This window comes from Strix uralensis, chromosome 2, assembly GCF_047716275.1.
Source record: "Strix uralensis isolate ZFMK-TIS-50842 chromosome 2, bStrUra1, whole genome shotgun sequence".
In the NCBI taxonomy this organism is placed as follows: Eukaryota; Metazoa; Chordata; class Aves; order Strigiformes; family Strigidae; genus Strix; species Strix uralensis.
The window spans coordinates 64,294,031-64,319,385 of NC_133973.1; the positions used below are offsets into that span (position 1 = coordinate 64,294,031).

Below are 25,355 nucleotides of genomic sequence, written 5' to 3' on the forward strand. Positions count from 1 at the left end.
TTGTACATGCTGTCACCTCTGTTCATAGTTTGCTGTAATAAACCTATAAATGTGCAGTATGTCTAGTACCCCTTCTACCACTCAGTCATGTCAGAAGCTAATCAAGCACTGAACAGAAGTAAATTTAGTCACTTTAAAATTAAATTTTAATTGTAGGGAATCTGATAATATATAACCAGAAAGTTAAGTTAAATGAAAGAAGTGGTCTACCCAGTGGCAAAAAGATGATAACTTCTCTGAAAAATAAACAAACTGATGCACAGTAAGCTGTCAGAGCTCCCTTGGCATTGGAGAAGATAATCATCTGAGAACCTTCCCCAAAAGAGTCAAGTATTTTATCTTATGTTAAACAAGTAGGAGGAGATGGGATGCAATGGGCTCTGCTGGGAGAAAACAAGCTTTATGCTTTGTATCCACCAACTGTGGACCAACACCTCAGACTGTGGATGTGTCTCTGGGTAGTGTTCTGGTATGAACATAAGTTGTATACATTTTTAACTGCTTTCCAAAGATACTGCTCTTAACAACTCTGTATCTATAACAAACTCTTGTTAATAGTTTTTGGTTCTGAAGAGAAATTTTTTGAATGGTGAAGGTGGCGGTAAGTTAAGAGAAGTAACAGACTCATGTCACTGGGACACGTGGAAGTATGCCAAGTGGGACACTAGAGGAGGTTGCATTGCTGGAGGCAGCAACTCCTTTGTAAATAGGACTGAAAAAGTATGTTAAATTACTTTTTACTCTAAAGTATTGGGTTGTGATATTGGTTAAAAAAATTCACCAACCTTTAACTGTAGTTTTTGTTTAAATAACCACATTTGCCACTTATATACATGCTGTAATTTATCCCTTATATCTAACTCAGCAAGTTAAATAATGTATAAAGTCTATACAGTCAGGGATTTCTGCCCTGAAAAACATCTACAGAGAAAAATTCAGGTACAAATTAGGTATTTTACGGAGTTTTGACAATCCTTGGAAAACAGTTGAAAATCTTTTCTGGAGAAACTTCTTCTCACATCTCTTTCTCCAGCAATTATAAAATGTGTTCTTCATTCAAATAATCTCCAGTGCAAAAGCCAAGGCCAAAAAAGATTGTTCCTGTGGAGAGGTTAACACTTCTCACTTTGTTTCTCACATTCCTGCAAAGTGAATTTGTAAGCAGTCCATTATTTATGCAGAATAAATTTATCCCATTATTTCACATTTACAGGACTCTGACTGTACTGTCTGTTTTGAGTTGGTTTTTTTTCTTTTCCTTTCCCAGCTATTTTCAAGTTCATCTTATTAGCCTAAAAAATATTTGCTTCTGTACAAGTTTTGATAATCACCCTTCTAGCCATAATAATGCATTTCAATCTGCAGTTCACCATAGGTTTTCCTCATCTAACACAGTAAATAAACTCTTTTCAAATGTGATAATAGCTTTACAGTAGATGCTTAAAGTACATAGCCTCTTTATGTTCTAGTCTAGTACCAAGTTATCTGGATTTTACTAATTCATTGTATCCTTGCATCTATTTTCTTCTAATTCTCTTTCTTTTTGTGTATTCTAGGTTATGATTCCAATTTCTTTGTATGTATCCATTGAAATAGTTAAAATCTGCCAAGTATACTTTATTCATCAAGATAAAGATTTATATGATGAAGAAACAGACTCTCAGCTGCAATGCCGAGCCTTAAATATCACAGAAGATTTAGGTCAGGTGCAGTTTATCTTTTCAGACAAGACTGGGACACTTACTGAAAACAAGATGGTTTTCCGAAGATGCACTGTTTCTGGAATAGAGTATTCCCATGATGCAAATGGTGAGCTCATGATCTTGCATTCTATCTAACAGTTGTACTTTGGGCAATCTGAAGTAGATTCAAAAGTTACTGTAATCTTAAATCAAAAAGAAAAAACAAAAGAAATTGCATGTATCCACTCAACAAACTCTGAAATAGCTGTTTTCAGACTAGTAGAATTTGATGGGTTTGTTCAGGTAGCAACGACAATCTTATCAAAGTGTTCTGTAACATCTACAGTATGTTGTCTAGACAATTAAAGCTTAAAGTACTGGCTTTAGCTCCTGATACAGTAAAGCACTTGAGCACATGGCTAATTTAAGCAAATTGAATAGTGCTGCTGGTATCACAATTGTTTGGTGTGTTTGAAGTATACTACATAAAATACTAGTTTTAAGCATACAGCCAGATTAGTGTCTGATTGAATACCTGGAATGAGATTACCCTTTTGTGCTGAGAAATAAATGTAAACAAAGCTGCTTGTTTTCATATTAACAAGAAACATAATCTGATCTAATAGCATATTTTATGTTACCTTTGTCAGATTCTTTTCAGTGCTCCTGTCTGACAGGTGTCTGTGTTAAGGTATCTTTACTGCTGTATGAACACTGCAGTTAAGAGAATATCCCCAAGTATCAGGTTCTTGAAACACTAAGAAGTCACTCTTTGTCACAAGGGAAAGTGAGAGTTGTCATCCCTGTGTCATCTCATCAGCCTTTTAAAACTATGAAGTGATTTCCTGGTTTGTGATTTGTTTGTCATTTGTGTTATTTTCCTCTAACATCTTGTTATCAGTTTTGACATAACAGATCTTAACTCTTCAAATCATACTCTGTATGCAGGAAAATATTGATAGCTACAGTACTGCATTCCTATTTGCAAAAAGTAAGTTTCTTAATCTACATAACATATAAAGATGACTGATTAGAAAGTTTTCTCAACGACCGTTACAGAAGTTCAGCTTACGAATAAAATACAGAATAAGAGAAATAATCAAAATAGACTGGAAAATGTAAAACATGCTTTAGAGAGTTCATAAAATGCCAAATTAGAAAGAGATATTTTGAAGTTTTGGATTAGGCAAGGATTGTTCTTTTTCTTTCCTACTTTAATACTGAGAACTTACATTTAAGGCACTCTTTTTCAAGAATCTAGGTGTTTGGGTAGTGTTACTATCCCAGTGTTACAGAAAGAACTTAAACAGGGGGAAGCTGTGACTTTCTACCTCTGTACTGTAGGTAAGAAAGAGAAGAATTAGGATTAAGAGTGTTTTTCTGGACTCCTAATTCTGCTTGTGACACTCTTATTCTTTTTTTCTTCTTCTTTGCCATTGATCGTTTGCTTGTTTATGCTAATTTCAGAGTGTACTCTGTTCCTTGCAGGAATGATGATGGTACTGCCAACTAAAACAGTGCAGAAAAAGTGTTTTTATGAGCTTGGTATCATCAGCTAATATGTAAACTGAACTGAATTCAGGAGCCTGAGGCTCTTGAATTTGAGTATTGAGTTTCAGATCTTTTTTCTTCAGATATAATGTATTTAACAGAAATCTAAGTTTGTGCATGCTTTCCTCTTATGATTTGAGATTACAATATATATGTTAATGAAAGCAGAGTGAGTTTCACAACAAACAGAAGTGTCAAATAAATACGGAAAATAAACTCATTCTTTTCACATATGGCTATATTTAGGCTTTCTTGTAGCTCCAGTCAGTATAAAATTTCTGACAAATACAATTTTTAAATTGACACAGAATTTATACACAATATTTTACACACAGTATTTTTTTTTCTTCTCCACAGAAAATAGGTCTTTCTCTGTCATTACATATATAAATGGTGATAATTTCTATTGATTTTGTTCCCTATAATCAGGATTAATAACACAATAAAAACTGTTATTCATTCAAGTCTTCTGTTAGCTCTATTCTGCAGTCTGATTGTCTAACCATCTCTTATCTTTACTGCTGCTGAAACCTTTTTGTTTAGATATGGTAAAATGTCTATCACAGCTCCTTCTGGCTTTAGGGAGTGCATCAAGAACATTTTATTGCAGTGTGCTTACTTACAAATGATGTGTCAGCCACTTTTTTATGTCTTATATCAGAGTACCTGCATTCCCCTTTGAGGTTTTGGGGCATATGTTATAACGGATGCCATCCTCCTCTGCACCTCAGGTTTTGCTGAAGATTTTGTGAATAAGAAAATTCTAATATCTTTCACTTGGCAAGTTATCTGAGGCTGCCATATATGCAAGAACACCAAGTAAAATGCATCTGCCTTTTCTTACCTATTTCAAAGATGAACTGTGTCTTTCTTCACTTATCTGAGTAATTTTTCAGGCATAGTGGTTTGTTACTTGGAATCAAACTCGGAGTAGCACTGTAGATGAAGAAATGAATTTAAAATTGTTGTACGCAGGTCAAGATTCAAAAGCTGAAGGTAACAGGTCATCCTCTGCTGTGAAACCAGATATCTCAGGATGGAAATATCCTTGTTCTGAGCTCTTTGGCCTAAGTTTATTATTCTACTGTGGCTGGGTAGCAGTGCCTGTTATTCCAGTTGTTTGACCCTTCTCGTGATAAGATCCTGTTTTCAGTTATGGATAGTTTCACAAAACTTTAACTATTTGATTCAAGTTTTCCATGCCAGATGTTTGTCTCGGGCATGAATTCTGGGGGAGAAATTTCAGTCAGAACAACTCCACTCAGCCACATCCAAGAATTAGGCTAAGATGTAACACACTTTTTTCCCATGCTAACAAAGTTCTGGCAAATTTTCCTCTGAAGTCATCTAAAGGCCCTATATTCTGGGGCTCAGCCATGCATACACAGAGAGGGAAAGTTATGCCTACAGTGGCAGACTGAGGTCTGAAATTTCCTCACTTTGGAATTTTAATTTTCTGTTGAAGCATTTTTTCTGCATAATCTAGGACTGCTGCATATCTGTCAATTACTCAGTCAACAGATTGTGCATAGCCTTCAAAAATTTTCTCTATGCTGCATTATAAGCTTGTCTCCCTAAAATTTGTTCAGTTATCCCATTCTTTTCCAGTCTACAGGGATTGTTATACTGCCTTTGTCATCTCCATATCTATGTTCCTTCCAGTAGTGCATTAAGCAATGTATGTGATTTACTTATGTGCAGCTTGGTCTTTCCCCTTCTTCCTCTCCCTATGCATGCAGTGCACAATTTGTTTTGGTTTGGGGGCTCCTTAAATGGCATACACTACACTGTGTTAAGTTTGGCATATTTGAGGCAGCATGTCTTTTTCTTGAGAGGTGGGAGCACCCTTATTTTCTTCGGAAATTTGTTCCACAAAGCCATGTAAATTCCCCATGTGAAAGGTGAGCTTTATGATTACAAAGGAGAGTTCTGTTTTGCATCAGATGTGAACATGTTAATCATGGGTTTTGTCACTGAGGCTTATGTGGACCTTAGGCAGGGTTGAAGCAATTAAATGCTCCTAAAATAAAAACTGAAACCCTGAACAAGACTTCATACTTTTTTTAGGTAGTATAGGGAACAAGGGGCAGTTTTCATGGATTTGCTGGAGAAAACATTTTCCTCCAGAATTCTCTATTAGCTCTGAGTTTCTTATGAGGCTGATGGCGGTATGCCCAGGGGTATTGCATTGTTTTAGTCTAGACAAGAGGTGACAAAAACATGAATAATAGAAGCCGATAAATTGCACCAGCGTAGGACAGAATCTCTTGTCCAACTGGAGGTAGTACAAAGTATTATTCACATGTACTCCTATGCGAGAGCTTAGCACCGAAGAGAAATCCAGGAACACTTGTGAAGGCTGTGAGGAAAAGTGTGAGTGTTAACTCAGCAACAGTTCCATCATGCAAGCTCTGTCAAATGTTTATCATTGAGGTCACCTGTAATATTTTGGTGATGGATTATGCACTGATCGGGATCAAACTATAGGAATTTGCACAGCCCATCTGGGCCCTGTAGAGACTGTGTTGATAAGTGTGGGATTCTTGTTACCTAATTGTAGATATTTGTATGGAAGAGAGTGATCTAGTGACTTTACATTTACTGGAAAAAATTAAGCATTTGAAGGATGTAATTCATCAGACTTGTTTTAGACATCTACGTTTGTTGTCAAATATGTGCCTATTTCTCCATGGTTTAGAATTCTAAATACAGGTGAAGAGAATTCCCACCTGGCATCTGTATGACCTGCACTCTTAAATCTGTTCTGTTGTTTTTTTCAAAGGCTCTTGATTTGCAGAGTGTTAATTCAGGAGAAGGGTATGTCATGGACCACTCCAAGTGGAAGATGATTGTCCCATTCATAAATGTCCTGGGCATTTATGGAATGCCCATTGACACTATACTCTGGTTTAATCCCAGAATTATTCTTTGAGTCAGTATCTCCTCCTAGCCCAAAAGAGAGTTAGCACACAAAAAAATGGAATTGTTTCCTATATGTAAAATTACATTGCCATACCATAGCTCTTCCCTTCAGGCTAGTAGACAGCTTCTAATGATTCTTGGAACTGGCCATGCCCTAAATCTGTCTGCTAATCCCAGAGATAATAATGCCCAAAAGCTGACTGTGCTTCTGAAAGTCATTATATGATTTAGCTACAACCAGATGCTCTTGGCCTGACATTTGTCCCAGTTGTTTTCCAAATGCTGAATTTATCTCACTCTTGCCTATGGGGTGTGATCTCTGTTTTTCTAGTTTTAGCCACCCATTGTATGGAACTTTTGACAAAACACGAGTTGAATCTCCATGAATGAAACCACACAAATCTGAAAAATCTGAATTTTTCATTCTTTGCATTCCACCCCCTTCCTTCCAATGACTGTGAAAAAACCTCTAGACAGCATAAGAATAAGAGAAGTTTAGGGGGGTGAAGGCAGATGATGAAAACCTCAGTGATTTTCTCTCACCCAGCAAAGTTTCTTAATCACTGAATCTGAGGAAGAAGGAGTTTCTTTCTGCTTTCTAATTTTTCTTGCTGAAGATCAGCCAGCAACTACTTTTCATAGGAAAGTGCATTATATTAGAAAAGTATCTTAGTTTGCTGGGCTGTCTGTAGTGGAACTTTCTTACTCTTTCTGTATGTAGTCAAGAGAACATAGACTGCACATTGCAGCCACATTGGAGAATCGGATTCGGTAAAAAAAAAAAAAAAAAAAAAGGGATAAAATTCAATGAAACCTTTTCCATAAATGTGGCTGTTGCTTCCAGAGGGACTTCTCATCTCCAGCCTTTACAATCTGACAAACTTCAGAAATCAGGATAGTTCTTTTAGGCCTTCCCCATGAGGATCAAAACCTTTAGCAGAACTGGGTGCTTCAGGCACTCTGTATAGCTTGTTTGTAGTTTCTCTTTACATTTGTTATTACTTTTTGAAAAAATTTAATTGGTAACTGAGGAGAGAACCAGTGCCAGCAGATGTAGAACTCAGTACATTGGGAGTGCCCCATTTTTAATCCTACAGAGACAGAATAACTCATATTTAGAGACAGGTAATACTTTTTTTATAGGCATATACCCACACTCACAATTGCTCTGGAAAATCTCCAGAGAAGTACGAATGATTTCCATTTCTAAGTGAAGAGCTCTTAATGAAGAACTTAAGGTTATTCATTTTAAGCCCCTAGGGATGCCAGAAAGGGAGAGGAAGGAAAATCTTGGTGTTTTCTAATCTCAAGATTTGTTCTTATGGGGAAGTTCCTGCAAAGTAAATTAAGATTATGTTAGCACACGTACAAATTTATAGCATGCTAGCTGCTCTACAGACTCTTTATATAGACACTAGAGTGCACTTCAAAGTGAAATAAGCTTGCACTCATAAAATAATAAGGAAATATGGTGGTGTGGTGGTGTGAGTAAGTACTGCACATCTAGATTAACCTCATTATAGTTCAGTAACTGCCTTATTCAATGATTTGTGGAAAAATGGAATTATCCCATGATAAAATCAGGGCCCACACACTGACAGATGAATTATTCTGGTTTAGGGGGTCTGCAGTTTTATTCTGCTCGAAGGGAAGTTCTTTAGAGTTTCCTGATCCCACTTTTCTAGTTAGTGGAACATTAGCTCTGTGGCAACAGTATGTCTGTCAGCCTGCAAAATGGATGCCTCATCACAGAATATAGATAGCATGGAAGGTAAACCAAAACCAAACAAAACCAGAAAATAATTAAATAAAAGGGTTTTTTAAATGAAAGAATGTCTCTTAAAATACTTAGCAGCTACTACAGGGGTTTTATTGCTAGCTTACTGTTGTCCTTTGAAAGATGGAAGAGAGTTCATGGAATAAGTATTAAGTATTGTTTCTTCTTTGTGCTGTAAATATCAAATGAACTAGAAGATAGTGAAATTTTACTTTCATCAGTTGAATTGCTGTGTTTCTCAAAGTTGTTTGTGTGTTGGCCCTTAATAAAAACTCTCTATCAGACAAAAGATCAAGGCCATCAATTTTCAGTGCTGAAACTGAAAACCATCCCACAACAACGTCTTTCAGGTTATAATGTTCACAGGAAAAGGTTCTGCATGGTAGAGGGCTGAGAGGGTGGAGAGAACAGTGTGTTCCCAGAGAAGCAGGCTTTGCACAGCTGAAGTACTGTGAACCTTAGCTATAATGTAACACTTGAACTCCATTTCATTATTTCTTCGAAATTCTTAATTCTTGCTGCATAATATGTAAGACTGCACTTGAGAAAATGTTGAAAGGTGCTAAGGCCTGTTGTTTATTATCAAGCTTACCTTGGTATAAACTGAAATAACACCATTTGTATGAAAAGAATTACATTTGACTTGGTTAAATGAGATTCTAGTCTTGTATCTACTTCTTTTTCTCCTGTTTTCTCAGTGGCAGGAACAATTAAATGAATGTGCTACAATGAAAACCTGTATAGAGAGCAAGAGATAGCTCATTGCATAACTAGAAAAGACTGCACTATTGGTATACTAATAAATAAGCTGAGTGCTGCATTAGGAAACAGCTTTTACTATGCTGAATAAACAAAATATTTTTAGATGTAATGTAAGAAAGAAGAAAGAGCAATGAAGAATACAGAGTTATGGTATGCAAGCATAACTGCATGGTGCATGAAATGCATTCTCTGCTTAACCATAGAGTTTTTATATGTGGAACAAAATGATAGTCAGTTCAGGGTCTTTGGAGTCATGTATTTCAAGATGTATTTTCAGAGCAGAAGCTTACATTAGGTATGATTATTTAAGAAAAAGTGTCCTTTTTTAAAAAACTGTACTCAGAAGGGAGCTGGACCAACTGGGTAGCACATTTTCTGAAGCTGAAAAGAATAGTTGTAGCCAGTCTTTTCCCTGACAAGGAATATTACCTGTTACGGGAAGTGCAGCATTCTGTCTGTCTACCATTCAAATGCCCAAATCCACAGTGAGGAAGATTTTCCGTATGGCAAATCCAAGCTTTTCTTATGCTTTTCCTGAGAGAGGCTGAGTGTCCACATGTCACACCAACTCTCTTTGACACTGGGTTTGCTGCTAAGAGCCTTAGTGAAGATAAGGCACAAAAATGTGCTTCTTATGATTGATTTAAGTCTTGAACGTTGCTAAAGTGCAGAACACCTTGCTGGTGTGACATCTTAAGCAGTGGTTTTTCAACCTGGGGTTTGCAGCCTATAACTAGGAGCCTGCAGAAGATAATTAACACACTGATGTTTTAGTTGTTGCTAAGTAGTGCTTGTCTTAGGTTAAGGACTTTTCAGTTTCCCATGCTCTGCCAGCAAGGAGGTGCACAAGAAGCTGGGGGGAGCCTGGCCAGGACAGCTGACCTGAACTAGCCAAAGGGATATTCCATACCACAGGACTTCATGCTCAGTACATAAACTGGGGGGAGTTGGCTGGGGGCAGATTGCTGCTCAGACATCGGTCAGCAGGTGGTCAGCAGTTGAATTATGCATCACTTGTCTCTTCTTGGGTTTTATTTTCTCTCTCTTTTTTAAAATTATATTCCTTTTCATTACAATTATTTTATTTTTTATTATTGTTATTTTTATATTTTATTTTATTATTAAACCCTTCTTATCTCAACCCACAAGTTTTAATTTTTTTCCGATTCCCCTCCCCATCCCACTGGGAGGGGGGAGGCATGAGCAAGCAGCTGTGTGGTGCTCAGTTGCTGACTAAAGTTAAACCACAACAGATGTCCACATGGCTCCTTCCTTCCTCTCATGCCTGGGTTTCCTTTGGAAGGAAACTGGGATGCTGGGGGGGAACAGTGAGCAACCTGGCTCACATCTTGATCGAGGGCCTGGATCAGTACAAGGACATTGAATTACTCGAGTGTGTCCAGAGAAGGGCAACGAAGCTGGTGCAGGGTCTGGACCACATGTCGTACAAGGAGCGGCTGAGGGAACTGGGGTTGTTTAGTCTGGAGAAGAGGATGCTGAGGGGAGACCTCATCACCCTCTAGAACTACCTGAAAGGAGGTTGCAGTGAGATGGGGATGAGTCTCTTTAATGAAGTAACAGGCGATAGGACAAGAGGGAATGGCCTCAAGTTGCGCCAGGGAAGGTTTAGACTGGATATTAGGAAGCATTTCTTTACAGAACGAGTTGTTAGGCGTTGGAATGGGCTGCCCAGGGAAGTGGTGGAGTCCCCCCCCCATCCCTGGAGGTGTTTAAGAGCCAGGTTGACATAGCGCTTAGGGATATGGTGTAGTTGAGAACTGTCAGTGCTAGGTTAATGGTTGGACTAGGTGATCTTCAAGGTCTTTCCCAACCTAGACGATTCTGTGATTCTGTGACATGTTACAGATCACTTTGGGTCCTCAGTGTAGACTCCTTCAGATATAGACAAACCTATGATCAGTTGAATTAAATTCACCATGTAGGGATCTGCACTTCCACTGGTAAAATGCTTAGAGGCTTACAGAGCAAAAAAAAGTAGAAATCAGTGAGCAAGAATGATGGGACAGGTTAGAACTGCACTGTCCCAAAACAAGTTACAGGAAGCAGCCTGTGCAGGTGAAGTGAACTTTTATTTCCTTACAACTCATTACCATGCAACAGAAGGGCCAAGGAGACCAGTGACCTCCCTAAATTTTTGATCTGTCTTCTAGGTTCTGTCATATGAATGAAAGGACAAGGTAGGCACTGAAAAGAGAAGGCAGTGGTGCTGTGCTCTTCTGTTTGCGGCTGTGTGGCTCAAGGACCAGCTGCCCTCACAGTGCTGAAGATGCCATTGCCCAACCTCTTTCCCACCACATAACATGGAGAAGCATGAATCACACAAAATAATGCTAATGAAGGAAATTCCTCAGTCATCCACAGTTAGTCTACATCAGGCTCATGGCCTGGGCTGTAGGGCTGTGTTCAAGCTACGGGGCAGAACTGATCTGCAGTGTGTCCTGCAGTCTCTTCTCTGTGTCTCCAAACGCACTGCTGCCCTTTCTACCTCCATGGCCTGAATTTTCTTCCAGCAGGAGCCAGAGTGCAGCACCAGATGTTGCACACCTGGGTGTGCAGTTAGAGCAACGACTGGGTGTGCATTCGCAGCCAGGACTGGGAAGCTCTCCCAGCTCCCACATTTCAAACAGAGCCTATACATGTTCCAAACAGAGTTGAAAAAACCTCTGATGTTAGATACTGTACTGATAGACCTATCACCATGTACTCTGTATGGTCTGATTTCAACTCCTCAAACTCTTTTCTGACAGCTAAAACATGTTTGAAAATTGCAGCGGATGGCGAGGATGGGTTTTTCTTTGATCGTAAAGCTAGCTACATTAAAAGTGATCCCATGCCAAACTCACGCTATGTAATGCAAGATTTTTCTCAGGAAGTATTTTGTAAGAAAAAAAATACATTTTTTTTGTTAAATGACTGAATAATTAACTTACATGCTAGTTCTTTATCATTTGACATTAGGAAAATCTAATTTATTACACCAGAGCACCAAAACAAAGCCGATCCACAAGTATGTAACTTGTAATGTATAACTGGACAGTGTGGATTATTTTGAGAGTATAATGAAAAGACTTTCAATGAATACCTAATGAAGGAATAAATAGATACCATTTAGAGTGGCATGTGCCTGCCTAATGAATAACCCAGATTATTAAATGCCCATGGTCTTTAGGAGTGGAAAAATATGTTCTACATCAGTTAGAGCTAATGGAGCCTGACATTAGAGGGGCTGAATTCCCTGGCTGTTTCACACCTCTTCTTTCTGTTTCCTTTTTAACTTCTATATATCAAACTGCCAGGATTGGTTTCTAACAACAATTGAAGTTGGAATCTTGACTGAGAAAGCTTTCATCTAAAATATATCATTTGGAAAAACTCTTTCATACTGTGTGAACTAGGTATTTCTCACTGCAGCAAACAGTGATAGAAACAAGTGTTGCAGCAGGTGAGGGTACCCTGGTTTTGATACTGCATGCTGCATTGTCCTGCCTATCATGCTGTCCAGAGAGGAGGGGACAGACTCCAGAGTGGTTTTAGCACTAGGCTAGGAGTCAAGAATCTGTGTTCACGTCTCCACTCTGCAGCAGATGGCCGTGACCTTGAGCGAGGCTTTTACGCTGTCTGTACCTCATGTCTGTATATAAAATAAGGGCAGTAGTGCTCTGGGTGTCTTGTTCTGAGGGCATTTCCGATGTCAGTTAACTGGTACTGGGTAGATGCGACATTTTTGCTGGAAAATACTTTATGTGAAATTTCCATATTCTGTTGGAAAGGACAAGAAAATTTTCTAGATTGTTTATTTCCTTCTCAGACTGCAAGTGAAGACCAAATTATTTGGTTGATTTCATCAGGCTGAGCTATGGAATATTCTTCAGGGATGCAGTGACTTACTGCAGAGTCTAACTGCCTTTCAGAGAGAGTGCAATGATGAGGGAGGCAGTGTGTTGCATTACATTCCTAATTATTTTATCTGCATCTTCTTGTCAGATACTACCATTCAATAGACTTTGTTATCTGATGATAATGGAATCACTCACTATTACTGTGAAAGCACAGAATAATATTAAAACCAGATCATTTGAACAAAGTCACCATGTCCCTCTCCCTCTTTCTCAGCAACATTTAACATATGCAACATTTCTCCCTCTGTATTTTTACTGATAGCCAAGCGCTTAGCAATGTACCAAGAACCTGATTCTGAGGAAGACGAGGCAGCCCCAAAAGGAGGAACTCTATCCCAGCGTGATAGCATCTGCAGCCATCAGAGCATCAAAGTAATCCACAGAAGCCAGAGCACCAAAACCCACCGGCGTACGGGTAGCAGAGCTGAAGCAAAAAGAGCAAGCATCCTCTCGAAGCACACTGCGTTCAGTAGCCCAATGGTAAGACAGGAGAACTAGATGTACAATGTCCTGTATCTTTTAATAGAAAAATGTCCTGAAAAGGGAAAGGTAAAGAAATCTGTAGCACATTGTCTACCTCTTATAGACTTCATCTTGGCATTTTTTCTTCTGTAGCTGTTTGTACAAAAACAAACAATTGTTGGCATAGATCTTATCTAAATACCTTCTGTGTGAGAACAAGCTAAAGACAATCTGAAACCTTTGCTTTAGTTATACCTTGATTTTGAAAAGAAAATATATGCCTTCCCTTTATCTACAGAAGCTGAGAGTAGCATAAGCTTTGAGATCAAGGATTCTAATTGTTCTGTATACACCTCTTGTTTTCTCTTTTGTCAGAGAATTTTAAAACTAACAAGTGCTGGGCTGGACACCCTGTATTCCAATTCTTAGACACTGTTGACATACACTATAGCATAATTTTTAGCATGTTCAAGGTTATCAGTGGATTACATGTGCTGTATTTTAAAAAAAAAAAAAACCACTTTAAATTTCAGAATGTTGGTGAATTTATGTTCTTACAATTTGCTTTGCTTAATTTATTTTATACTGTTGTAATTCCATGGAAGTTTTACATGAGCTGAATGGTAATAAGAGTGGAGAAGCCAAATCTTGTCTATCTAGGGATTCTGCATTATTGCACTGTTGACACAAATTCACCCTTAAAACAAATTTCAAATATAGACACAGAAAGATGCTGTTTGCACTGTTGGAACTTCTTGATTTCAGTCAAGAGTAAGCTCTTTTGGTACAATTCCAAGCTGCAGTGTTTACACATGGGGTTCTCTGCTTGCTCAGTTTCATCAGCTGCTGAGCATCAGCAGATAAAATTCTACTGAAGAGCGAGCCTTAGATTGGATTTAATCTTTTATATCCTTGGATCATCCTGTCTTAAGGAATACCAGAGTTTGCTCTGACAAGAAATAGATTAAATAAGTGGAAAGTACTGATGAAATAGTGTGGAAAGTGCTCTGTATTTCAACGTACAAAACCACATGAGTTACCTTCAAATATGTGGATGGTCATTGTTCTCTAACAAACAATCCAAGATGGTTTCATTTTATTGTGCTGATGTAAGGCCAAGCTTTGAACGTCATTGTTGTCTAATTTTTCCACTCTTTTGCTCTCTGCAGTGTACCACCCTTTAGTAATAGATAATAAATGTCCTGAACTAGACAGGAGAGAGGGAGGAATATTAGCATGTATCTCTTCTCCTATCCACTACCCCCAAAGTAGATGAATATTGCTGCTATAATTCTCTGTAGTGAAAAAGTTGATAACACAGTTACTCATGTTTCCATGTTTATTAGTAGGCTCATTGTTAACTGTTGTCTAGAATTGGTGACTTACAGTCCTCTCCACCTCCACTCTGTTGTGTAAGGCCACCGTAGAACTCTTGATATTGACATTGCTTTGGATGTTTTGATTGCTTGTTGCTGCTTTGGAAATTTGCAGAATCACAGATATTAATCACTGCTATTTATTACTAGGAGAAGGACATCACACCTGACCCAAGCTTGTTAGAAAAGGTGAATGAATGTGCAAAGCATCTGGAGGTCATGAGGAGCCATGAACAGCCATTATCCCATCTGAGTCCAGAACTATGTGACATTTTTGACTTCTTCATCGCTTTGACTATATGCAATACAGTTGTGGTTACCGCACCGAATCAGCCCCGACAGAAGGTGGGTTAAAGAAACAGCAAAAGAGAGTTTAAGCCTCTTTTGTATTGATACTAATTTGTCTTCTAAATTGGGGAAATGAAAACCTCCTATTCTAGTGAGAAATGACTAGAACTAGTTGTGAGACAACTCTTAAAACCGCAGTGTGCTTGAGCAGGTTTAGTTACACATTAGTTAAATAGAGTATGTTAGCTATTTCACTTACCTTCAAGGTAAGATACGCTTTCATCGACAATTCAAGATACTTCTGAAACTCTCCCGCTTTCTTGTACTGTAACTTACTCATTTAATAAATGTAAGTATGTGTGTAAGTATGTGTGGAAACTGATTTGTAAATGTGCAAGACTTCCCAGAGAAGAATATAAGCTGTCTGTGAATATTTTGTACATATGTATTAAATTAAAAGGCTGAGACACTTTTAAAAAGTTTAAAAAGACAATATACTTGAAAAACATCACTTAAAACTTTCAAATTATATAAAAGATGCATCTTAAGCTCATTATGAGGAATAATGATCTTTACTGCTTAAATTGGCCTAAACCAGTGTCATTGATGAATGAGAATTTCAAAAATGCTATCCCAAGATGATCTGTAAGACAAAAATATAACGGAATGTAGTATTAAAACTAGCCAGCAGCTGGAATTTCCATTCTGGAGAAAATTCTACGATTTCTTTCTGTTCCAAATTGGAATAAAAAGTGAACTAGTCTGCAAAATGACATGTTTTTGTGCCAGGGAAACATTTGGAGAACGCTCAATTCTGCTGTTTCAGGAATGCTACACTGTTATACAATAATTTAATATATATTACTATGAATATGCTATTACTATTATTAACATCATATCTGTAAAAAAGATTTATGTAAACTGAGATAAGTGATAAAACTGAAGCAAAACACTTTGATGCTGAAGGAGAAAACAGTGGAAATTATTTATTTCAACATGTTCCTATTGAGAATGTTGTCAACATTGACATATTCTCATAAAACTTTTCTGATACTACACTTCTTGATGGAAAACTCTTGCGTTAACTCTTCTTTTACTACCTTCACTGAATGTGCACAAAGAATGCCAAAGTTTCCTACTAAGAATAGTACACAATACTGTGGTCGTGCAACATTGATAGTCTATCCGTTAGTCACGTCTGAGGAGCTGAAAGAAGAAAAAATGTTTTTAATACACACATATGTGCTTTCACACACAGGTACAATTCTGAAGTTCTGGTAAGGTTTTTTTGCTGTTGAGTTAGTTTTGTCCATTTACTTTCCTTTCTCAAAATACAAATACCATTACTTTTTGCTCTCAAAGAAATTCTCTTTAGTTGGAGCTGCTTAGACTGAATAACAATATCAGAATTCTTGTACAGCTTTTCTTTGGGTTTTGTTTATTGGTTTGTTTTTTACTTCTCAAGGTTAGAGATCGATTTGAACTAAAATCTCCAGTAAAAACTATAGAAGACTTCATACGAAGATTCACTCCAAGTCGCTTGACCTCTGGATCTAACAGCAGCAGTTCATCTAGTCTAGCTACAAGCAAATCAATGCACAGATTTGGTTTAAGTGTGCTTTCATCTACATCTACGGATAGCACTTTATTAAAACTGGAAGAGAAGCTGGCATACTCTGCACAGATGAATAACAATGGCTACAGCTCCCAGCAAGACAGGACAGCTGTGAGGAGTGGACCTGGGGAAGGAGAACTCCGTTATGAAGCAGAGAGTCCAGATGAAGCTGCTCTCGTCTATGCAGCAAGGGCATATAACTGTTCTCTGGTTGGAAGGCTGTCTGACCAGGTATCAGTGGAGCTACCTCACCTGGGAACATTAAGCTTTGAAGTATTACATACATTGGGCTTTGATTCCGTCAGGAAGAGGATGTCAGTAGTGGTCAGACATCCTCTCACAGATGAAATAAATGTTTACACTAAAGGAGCAGATTCAGTTATTATGGATCTTCTTCTACCGTGCTCTTCAGGTACACCTCTTACCTACCTTTACAGGAGTAGGGGGGTGGGGGGAGGTGGTTCTGCTTAACTGCTGAAAAACTCATCGTATCCTATTGCCTTCTCTAGCAAGTAGACCTGCCTGCTTTTGTTGTGAATATAGGAAATGGCAGAATAACAACAGTCTCTCTTCTTTTATAATACTTTGTTATTATACCAAATTTGCTGTTAGAAATTACTGGTTCCTTTACCTTACAAGAATGAGTGAAATTAATTTCTGTACATGATCTTCTACTAGGAAACTGTACTTTGAAGAAATTTCTTGAAACTCTGCCAAAGCAATTTACATCTCTTCAGGAACACCTGTCTATTGGTGCATGGCTATTTGAGCATTTTATATAAAACCCAAGCACTTCCTATTGTGGTTTCCCTATTTGTTTCATTTGTGAATCTTTACGTCCTTTTGCTGCAATATGTTTGTATAAATCAATGCATTTATGCTGGTTTGACTGTGACGCTAAAGAGGACTGTGAATTAATCAGCCATCAAAACAGAAAGGTTGTGGCAAAGGGAGAGATGCTGTTCAAATGAGACATCTTGGCTTCAGATACGTAGTTGACTAGCAGGGAGTAGACATGTAGCTGTGAACATGGAGTACTTCCCTAAAGCATGGAGACTTCTCCATCACCCAGATATCGCATGAAACAGGAAAAACTTTAAATAGCTCTAATTGTGATCAGTTGGATTCAAGAACCCTGTAAGCTTTCAGAAGTTAGAGGAGGCACATGGGTTTCAGTTTGCATGAATCAGTTTGCATCCAATTTACTGTATTTTCAACACTGAATTTAATCCAGTGTTTAAAGGTTACCCCAGTATGAATGGACAGAGACTGAAAGTGCTAGAGGGTACTTCCCATGTTTCACTAATGCATTGACTTTGTGGCTACTTTGACATTAGTTGGAGTAAACAATTGTGAAAGGCTTACACTGTGTAATTTTAGTTTCATGAAATACAGAAAAATGTTGGCATCAGTTTTCTGTTTACAGCCATATAAATCAAAGGTGAGCCAAAAAAATTAAGAACAACTTGTCCTTAACTAACAACAAAGTATTCATGAATAATTTTCTAGTAAAGATCTGATATCACAGAAGGTACATAGAACATATGTGGAAATTTTTTTCCCTCCAGAGTACTAACAAAATTTGTAGTACTGAGAATTTCTAAAAACATACCTAGAAAATAATCTTTGGAAATGAGTTCTCAGAATGAGAACTGAGCATTAAAAAGAAAAGAAAAGATTGATTTATGCTAAGTCTTAAATATTTTGTCACTGTATAACAGACTGTTTGAAGCTGCTGCATCTGTTCGTAGTAGACTCAATGGATCAAGGAATTTTCAGGCAAATTTCACGCAGACCTAGGACCCACCTAGGTAAAAACAAGGCCAATTAGAAAACGAAACAGCTGCAACATTACCAAAGGTGGTTTATGTCAGAGAAGGGGAAGCAGAGTTCCTGAAGATTGGTGTTGGTAGTGGGCAGATTCTGTAGCTGGGCGAATACAGTGATTCTACCACCTTTACAGACAAGCAGTGGCTTTGAAGGTGACTTTCAAACTGTGCCCTTTCTTTTTTTAGCTTTTTAGCCCAAATCAAACTGTGAATTTTAGTATATTGTAAGCAATGTAAAGTGCAGCCACTAGAACCTCATAAGCACTTTCCCTAGTTTTCTAGCCCTCTAAGCCACTGCTGGTCTCAGTATTTCTGTATGTTTCAGTGGATCTGTCTGAAAAATGTTTGAAATTTCTCTTGAGCAGCCTCACTCCTAGAACTGAATTCACAGTCTCTGCCCGCAGTATCCTAATGTCAGTGGCTATGTTGTCAATTCCTGAGGGAATGGCATCTTTTTCCTGTTACAGGACGTATTCCCCAGGTAGAGGGAGCCTCAGAATATTTATGCTGTGGCTGTTATCTATATTGCATGATCTGTCAGTGGTTTCATCCTGTTCTCTGGTGATGGTGGAACATGAGTGTGAGAGGAGATGTAATGCTACCGGAATTCAAGCATTTATCGTTTCAAGGAATTGACCAATAAGTGAATCGACATGACAGCTAATCCCAGTGCTCACTTTTTGCTGTCTTCGTGTCTTAGGGACATGTAAAGTGTTTACCAGTCAAGCATGCATCTTGAGACTTTGTGGTAGTAGTGCTCTTAGATTGAAAGACCAAGGCAACATTGTGTCCTTAATCTCCCAACTCTTAACATCACATTGCATGACTCGGTCCTATGAGACATAAAGATCCTGTTTGTTTGGGAGGAAGAGCATTTTAAAATCTGACATGAGGAACAGCCAGAAGCAAATGTGTTATGTTGTAGCTTCAGTTGTGTCTTATAGAAAATCAGAAATCACCATAAGCTTCAAAACTTAAAAAGTTCCTGAACTGACTCCATTTGTTCTGCCTGTATATCTAGTTGAGACTGTGAAACCTGATGTTTTCTGACAGCATACAGATATTTCCAAAAGCCTTGAAATGATGCCCAAGAGTGTATTGTTTTTACTTTATCTCACGAGTGACCATGTTCATAAATAAGGAAGTTACTGTTTGAGTCAATAACCAACTCACACAGAAACTGAGAACATAAGTCACTGAGAAAACAATGGCTGGGCTGGCTTTCTGCAGCTTGAGATTATGGAAGGAAATGAAGCAAGCAGACCACTAGCTCTCTATCGTTCTTCTGGAGAAGACTTATTTGCCAGTTTTCACTTTCTGTGGTGCATGTGCTCAGCATAGACACTACATCCCAGCTGAAAAGAATCTCCACAACTGGGTTTTGTCTGCAAGAGATTCCTTCCCTCCTTGTAACTTCTGAGCACAAGATGAATCTCAGGGCAAGACTGATGAGACACATGAAGAGCTAGAAGGGGTTTAGCTCTCATGTATATGCTGGTGGAGGAGGGAGATGCAGTCTTCCATGCTGGAATTGAGAATTTGCATGGAAAATGGTGTGCACATCTCTACTTGTAGAGAATGACTGTGTTTGTACATTGAAGGTGGTATAAGCATTTAACATTGTGATCACTGAATTAGTGCCTGTGGTACTCAGGCAGATCTGAAGTGATTAACAACACTTAAAGTGATAGGAACAACTTTTGATGTGTTTAAGCACCTGTTCAAGTTTGTACCATTTGAAACCAATGAGTGACTGAAATAGCCACTCCCATAAGACAGTTTTCTGTGGGATATGTAAGAAATACGGCATTTCTCTCTAGAATAGTAAGGTAACACAATAAATTAGGAAGAGTGCTTGCCTACTTTATTCTTCTAAAGTTAAAAAAGCTGACTCACCAATACAAGAAGCCTGCAAGAAGGTTTGCTGCAGTACTTCTCCCAGAAAAAAATTTTCCTATATTACACAGCGAAGTCACATATGCCAAAAAGATTGTCATGCACAAATAGAAAAGAAGCTAAATGAAACTGTGTTAGGCTGCCAGTTTAGTATATGCATTTTTCCACTTTATGTTGCAGCTGAATCTAGTTGCAAGCTGGTTTAATGGCTTCTGAAGGAACCTTGTAGTGTGTGTGTTGGAGCCACAAGCTATAGTGTAAGAATGGGCTTTCCAATTGCAAATAATATTTGTAGGGATGTTCCTCCGGAATAATATATCTGTCTTGATGCTTTGAGAAAATCTGTAGTGATAGCATAGGTAGCATTAACAGATAGATGGACAGGCTCACCAGACTATCCCTGCCAGTATTCACCACATTACCTTAATCAGGGATAGAAATAAAATGAAGGAATGCTTGAAATACCACAGTCTTTATGGATTCCTTCAGAACAGCTGGGTGTGTAACACTCCCAGCTTTACAGACCTAGAGAGGATGGACAGTCTTTAAAGGTGAGAAAACAGCTATACAATGAGTGAAATGTGCTGATACATGGTTGAGATAACAGGAACAAAAACCAGAATATTGGGATTTTGAGCTCCCAGGTCCTTCCTTCCTACAACATCAATATTTGTACATGTTTGTGCTGGAACTTCTGAACACCCAGTTAAACACTGTGCTGCTGTATAAATATGAAAGTGCTGAATGCTGTGCAAGTTTATAGACAGACAGGCATAAATGTATATACATGGTCACACATAGCAAGATCAAATTGGGTATGAATGCACACTGGGAAGATGGACACTGGAAAGTATAAACAGTAAGATATTGTATCATCTAATTTAGATACCTGTATTAAGTGATTAATATAAGGTATAGTGCCCATAGTTTCTCAGTATGGTCGAGCACATCCAATGGTGAACTGAGATCATATGTAGTAGGTCTCTTCAGGTGCTCAGACTTCTGGTGATGAGTGGCATTCACCTGACTCTGTGACTGGTTACTGTGCAAGTACCAGTAAGACAAATACTGCATTAAGGAACAACTCCAATTACAAAATTATAATCCTGAAATGATTCTACACCCCAAAAAACCATGCAGACTTTAGAAAAAAGTATTATATGACATCAGGGAATAGAAAAACCTGCCATAAGGTACCGGTCATTCTCACTCAGTGGTTCCAATCTAAAAACTTAGCAGCTTGTACATTTACTTTAGTACTAACCCTGCAATTCATATTACTTAAGATTGCTTCTACAGTACATTGTACATGAACCTGTCTTGATCCTAGATGATAAAAAAGATGCATATCACCTGTTTATAACTTTTGAAGACATCATTTCAGGTAATGAAATGGAACAAAATTTGTTACCATCATATCCATTACTCTTTTTGATCACAGTGTGAACACATTGAACCAATCACACCTAAAGAGAGAAAAGGAACAGATGTTCAGTCCTGATTTTGAATTCTTACACATGGCTTTAAGTGAAGAGTAAAGCTAAGTGGAAGTTGTGCTGCTGCATTCAAGGTAGAAGTTACCTGTGAGGTCTGCACAAGTGCAAATTCTCTTCTAAATGAAATCACAGTCATACCCAGAACTTCTTGCACTGACTCAGGCCAATAGGTAGTATCAGTACAGCAGTAACAGAAGTACCTTCATACACATAGGTATACAAAACAGAGCACAGTTTCTGGTTCTTTTGAGATATTAACCTTGGTTGAAAACGAAGTGCTATTTTTAAGAAAGTGTCATTTTACTGCATATGATGAGATGTGGAGAAGCATTTGCTAGTGGTGTATTTGAAATCATACTCCTTCTGCATTATTGTTTGCTGTGAAGAATATCATGATTTCTTAAAGTATTCAGGCCAAACAAATACTCCAGGTGTAAGAAAAAGAATGTCTTTACAACATACATTCACAATGACTTTTGAAGAGAGAGGACAGAAAAGATAGAACAAAAAGACAAGAATTTTTTTTTCTAAATGGAATGTTTTACTTGAGTTTCCCAGGAGACATCAGCAGCTCTTTAAAAGTATCAGTTACAAAGTGCCAGTACAGTGAGTACTGTAGACAAGTTTTTATTCTTTGGGGCCATTCAGCTGCTGTTATTTTTCAATCACTGATTTCTTCTTTTATTCTTATCTAGATGACCCTTGGGGCAAACATCAAAAAAAAATACAAAGCAAAACCCAGAATTACCTTAATCTGTATGCTGTAGATGGGCTGCGGACCCTCTGTATTGCAAAAAGAGTAAGTAAATTCAGGCTCTTAGTTTGCTTTTAAGGAGTGTCTTGACAAAGATTACTGAAGGCATTTATTAATTTATTGTTCTTGATTCATAACTTCTTTTTCATTTTATTCTGTAAAGTATGAATGCCTCTGCATCACACTGACTGTGCCCTCACATACTCTTTTTAATAGGTTCTCAGCAAGGAAGAGTATGCCTGTTGGTTAAAAAGTCATTTAGAAGCGGAGTCCTCTATTGAAAATCGTGAAGAACAACTGTTTCAGTCAGCACTGCGGATAGAGAAGAATCTGCATCTGCTAGGTAATGAAATGAGAGCTGGACATGAAATTAAAATGTGTTAAAAATCTGAAAGCTTGGCTATGAAATCTGTTCTTTCCCTTAAATGGTTTCTGACAGTACAGAAATTGGCTTCTTTTGGACTTTGTCATGGCTGTCATGTGCAGCACCACAAAGGAATGGGCTGTAATTAACGTAACAGACATACCCTGTTTTCCTTGCTTCTGCCATCATTTTATCACTAGTGAAATGAGTGGAGTAATATCAGGGATGAATTTGACACAATATCATAAATGGGAACTGCTGCTCTAAGCGGGAGGAGGACTTGGCCCAAACTGTCTACAGAATTTCGTTAGTTTAGTGCCACTTCAACACGTCAGAGACTTCCATGACTCCAGGGGCACCAGAGACACTCATAAAGCAGAGCTTATAAACTGCATTTGTGAGAGGCTTCAACTCTCATATACATCAGGTTCAGCACATGCACTCAGGGCCTGTGTATTCTGTGGAAGGGGACTGCGGTACTTCATAATGATTCAGTTAAAATCAGTATATGTAAAATGTATTCCAAGAACTAAGTCATAATCTTCCTCTACTGAGTTGAAATGTTGAAAGCACTGAGATTCTAAAATGTATATATATTCACTATTACTCCAAGCATCCAACTGCTTTCTCTGGCAAAGAAACTGGGACAGCCATAACACTGTTAGAGATAACAACCTTCACTAATTGCCAACATGCCAGTCTCTGGAAGACAAGATCCACCTCACTCAACTTCTGATGTATCTACTACATATCTCTAAGACTCCCCATATAACCAATGGAGACACAAAAAAAGGAAGCACAGTTCATTTGGTCTGTCTTAGATACCTGCTTTAGGATTAGATGAATCACGCCCTTGAAGTGTCTTTCTCTCCTCTGACTTAAAGGGGAGCATGAGATGTCTAATTCAGACCACATTAGTCAGGAAGATCCCACCATGCCTGTTGACTCTAGCAGCACTCGGGGGGGGGGGGGGGGGGGGAGCAGGAAGTAAAATCAAACCGCCAGAGAAACAAGTGAGCTCTAGCCACTTATTTCTATTAACGACCCATTCAGTCATTCCCCAAGAACCTCATACTGTGGTTTGTATCTTACAATGATCACTTATGATGAGGTTGTGGGATAAAAAAGTGAGTCTGGAAAAGGCATATCTTTTCCTTTGTACACTGTTTGGTAGGTGTTTCCACCTATGTGACTGGTGCTCAGAATTCAGGTGGACTTTATTGCTTAAACGTTTTTTTCAAGGAACAACCATAGGAATAATAAATATCTGAGAAAAGTTTACTTTGCTTTTCCTGTTGTTCCAGGTAACCTGCATGTCTGTCACTTCATTCTCTAGTAGTGAGGGCCTACATTTCCTCACACTGAAGCCTCTCTGAAACTCAGTGGAGCACTCATGTATCAGTGGTGACACTGAACTTGGTCCTGAGTGGCTTTGGCTACAGTGCTTGAAAATCTTGTCTCTGTCAATTGATTTATGAAAGCATAGGAAAGATACTCAGTCTCCAGGTAGAAAGATACATTGAAAGCATGAAAAAGCCACATTTTACTTTCACATCATGGCCAACAGGTTTATGATTTATTCTCTGCTATATATCACTTGGCAACCAGTGTCTTTCTGCAAGAGCAAAAAGCAGCAACAAGGCAGGAAAAGGTTTATGTCTGCAGCCTAATGTGCTGTTGCCAAGCTGCAGTCCTGCTGTCATTCCCCTTCAAAAGACAAAAATCTCTAGTGACCTAGCCTCTTCTAGTTGAGGAAAGGCAGTTAAGACCCTTAAGGACAGAAACAATCTCCTAGAAGCAACAGTATCTTCTCTAGCAACATTCACAAGAAGTGGTGAAGATACAGAGCAGAGAGACAATAAGCAAAGATATATCAGTCTTGTGAGCCTCTGAGACTAGAAGTGCATCAGATTGGTTTTGGAGTTTTGAATTCTGGATTTGTTGTTGACTGTTGATGCAGATGTTTACCCCAGCTACTTTCTGCTCTTCTTTCTCGATACTCCAAAAAAGCTTCCCGAATCTTGCAACCATGGGTAGTTTGGCTGTTTCCCAATAAAAGTGTCTGCTGGGTTTTATAAAAATCCAAGCTTACAATTTCAGGTGAACCCTAAGTGTTCATTTAATGTGGAATATTTTGCTTTTTCTATGTGCTTAGGTGCAACTGGCATTGAAGACCGTTTACAGGATGGTGTTCCAGAAACCATTGCAAACTTGCGCAAAGCTGGGTTGCAGATTTGGGTTCTTACTGGAGACAAGCAAGAAACAGCTGTTAATATTGCATATGCCTGCAAGCTACTAGATCATGATGAAGAAATCATCACTTTGAATGCTGAATCACCAGTAAGCAGACCCAATACACAAGTTTACTTGTGAAATAGCTTTGCTCTATTTTCAACTTGTACGATTAAAAGTTTGATGGCTTTTTTTTCCTTTCCCTCTTTTTTTTTTTTTTTTTCTTCTTTTCCTGCTTCATCTGTTAATTTTCAGGTAGGACATGTCTTTGAATACTTGTCAGTGATTCATGCTTCTAAGTCACAGTGTCACGTATCATAAACTTACTGAAGACATGTAACTGTGTGTCATGGGCTCCACCATGAATGAAAATATGCCATAGCAGCATAAATGCCTTTCTTTGGTATGCATTCTCAAAACATCCCTAGT

At 38.3% G+C, this 25,355-nt stretch overlaps 1 protein-coding gene across 1 annotated transcript in view; it reads left to right on the plus strand.

The window, feature by feature from the left end:
- ATP10A (ATPase phospholipid transporting 10A (putative)) overlaps positions 1-25,355 on the plus strand; it is a 116,744-nt gene that overhangs the window by 74,726 nt on the left and 16,663 nt on the right. Inside the window, exons 7-13 of the mRNA XM_074858994.1 lie at positions 1,557-1,809; positions 12,877-13,094; positions 14,603-14,797; positions 16,206-16,767; positions 22,272-22,375; positions 22,547-22,673; positions 24,850-25,034. Of these exons, the coding sequence (XP_074715095.1) occupies positions 1,557-1,809; positions 12,877-13,094; positions 14,603-14,797; positions 16,206-16,767; positions 22,272-22,375; positions 22,547-22,673; positions 24,850-25,034 (1,644 nt within the window). The remainder of the gene's footprint in view (positions 1-1,556; positions 1,810-12,876; positions 13,095-14,602; positions 14,798-16,205; positions 16,768-22,271; positions 22,376-22,546; positions 22,674-24,849; positions 25,035-25,355) is intronic.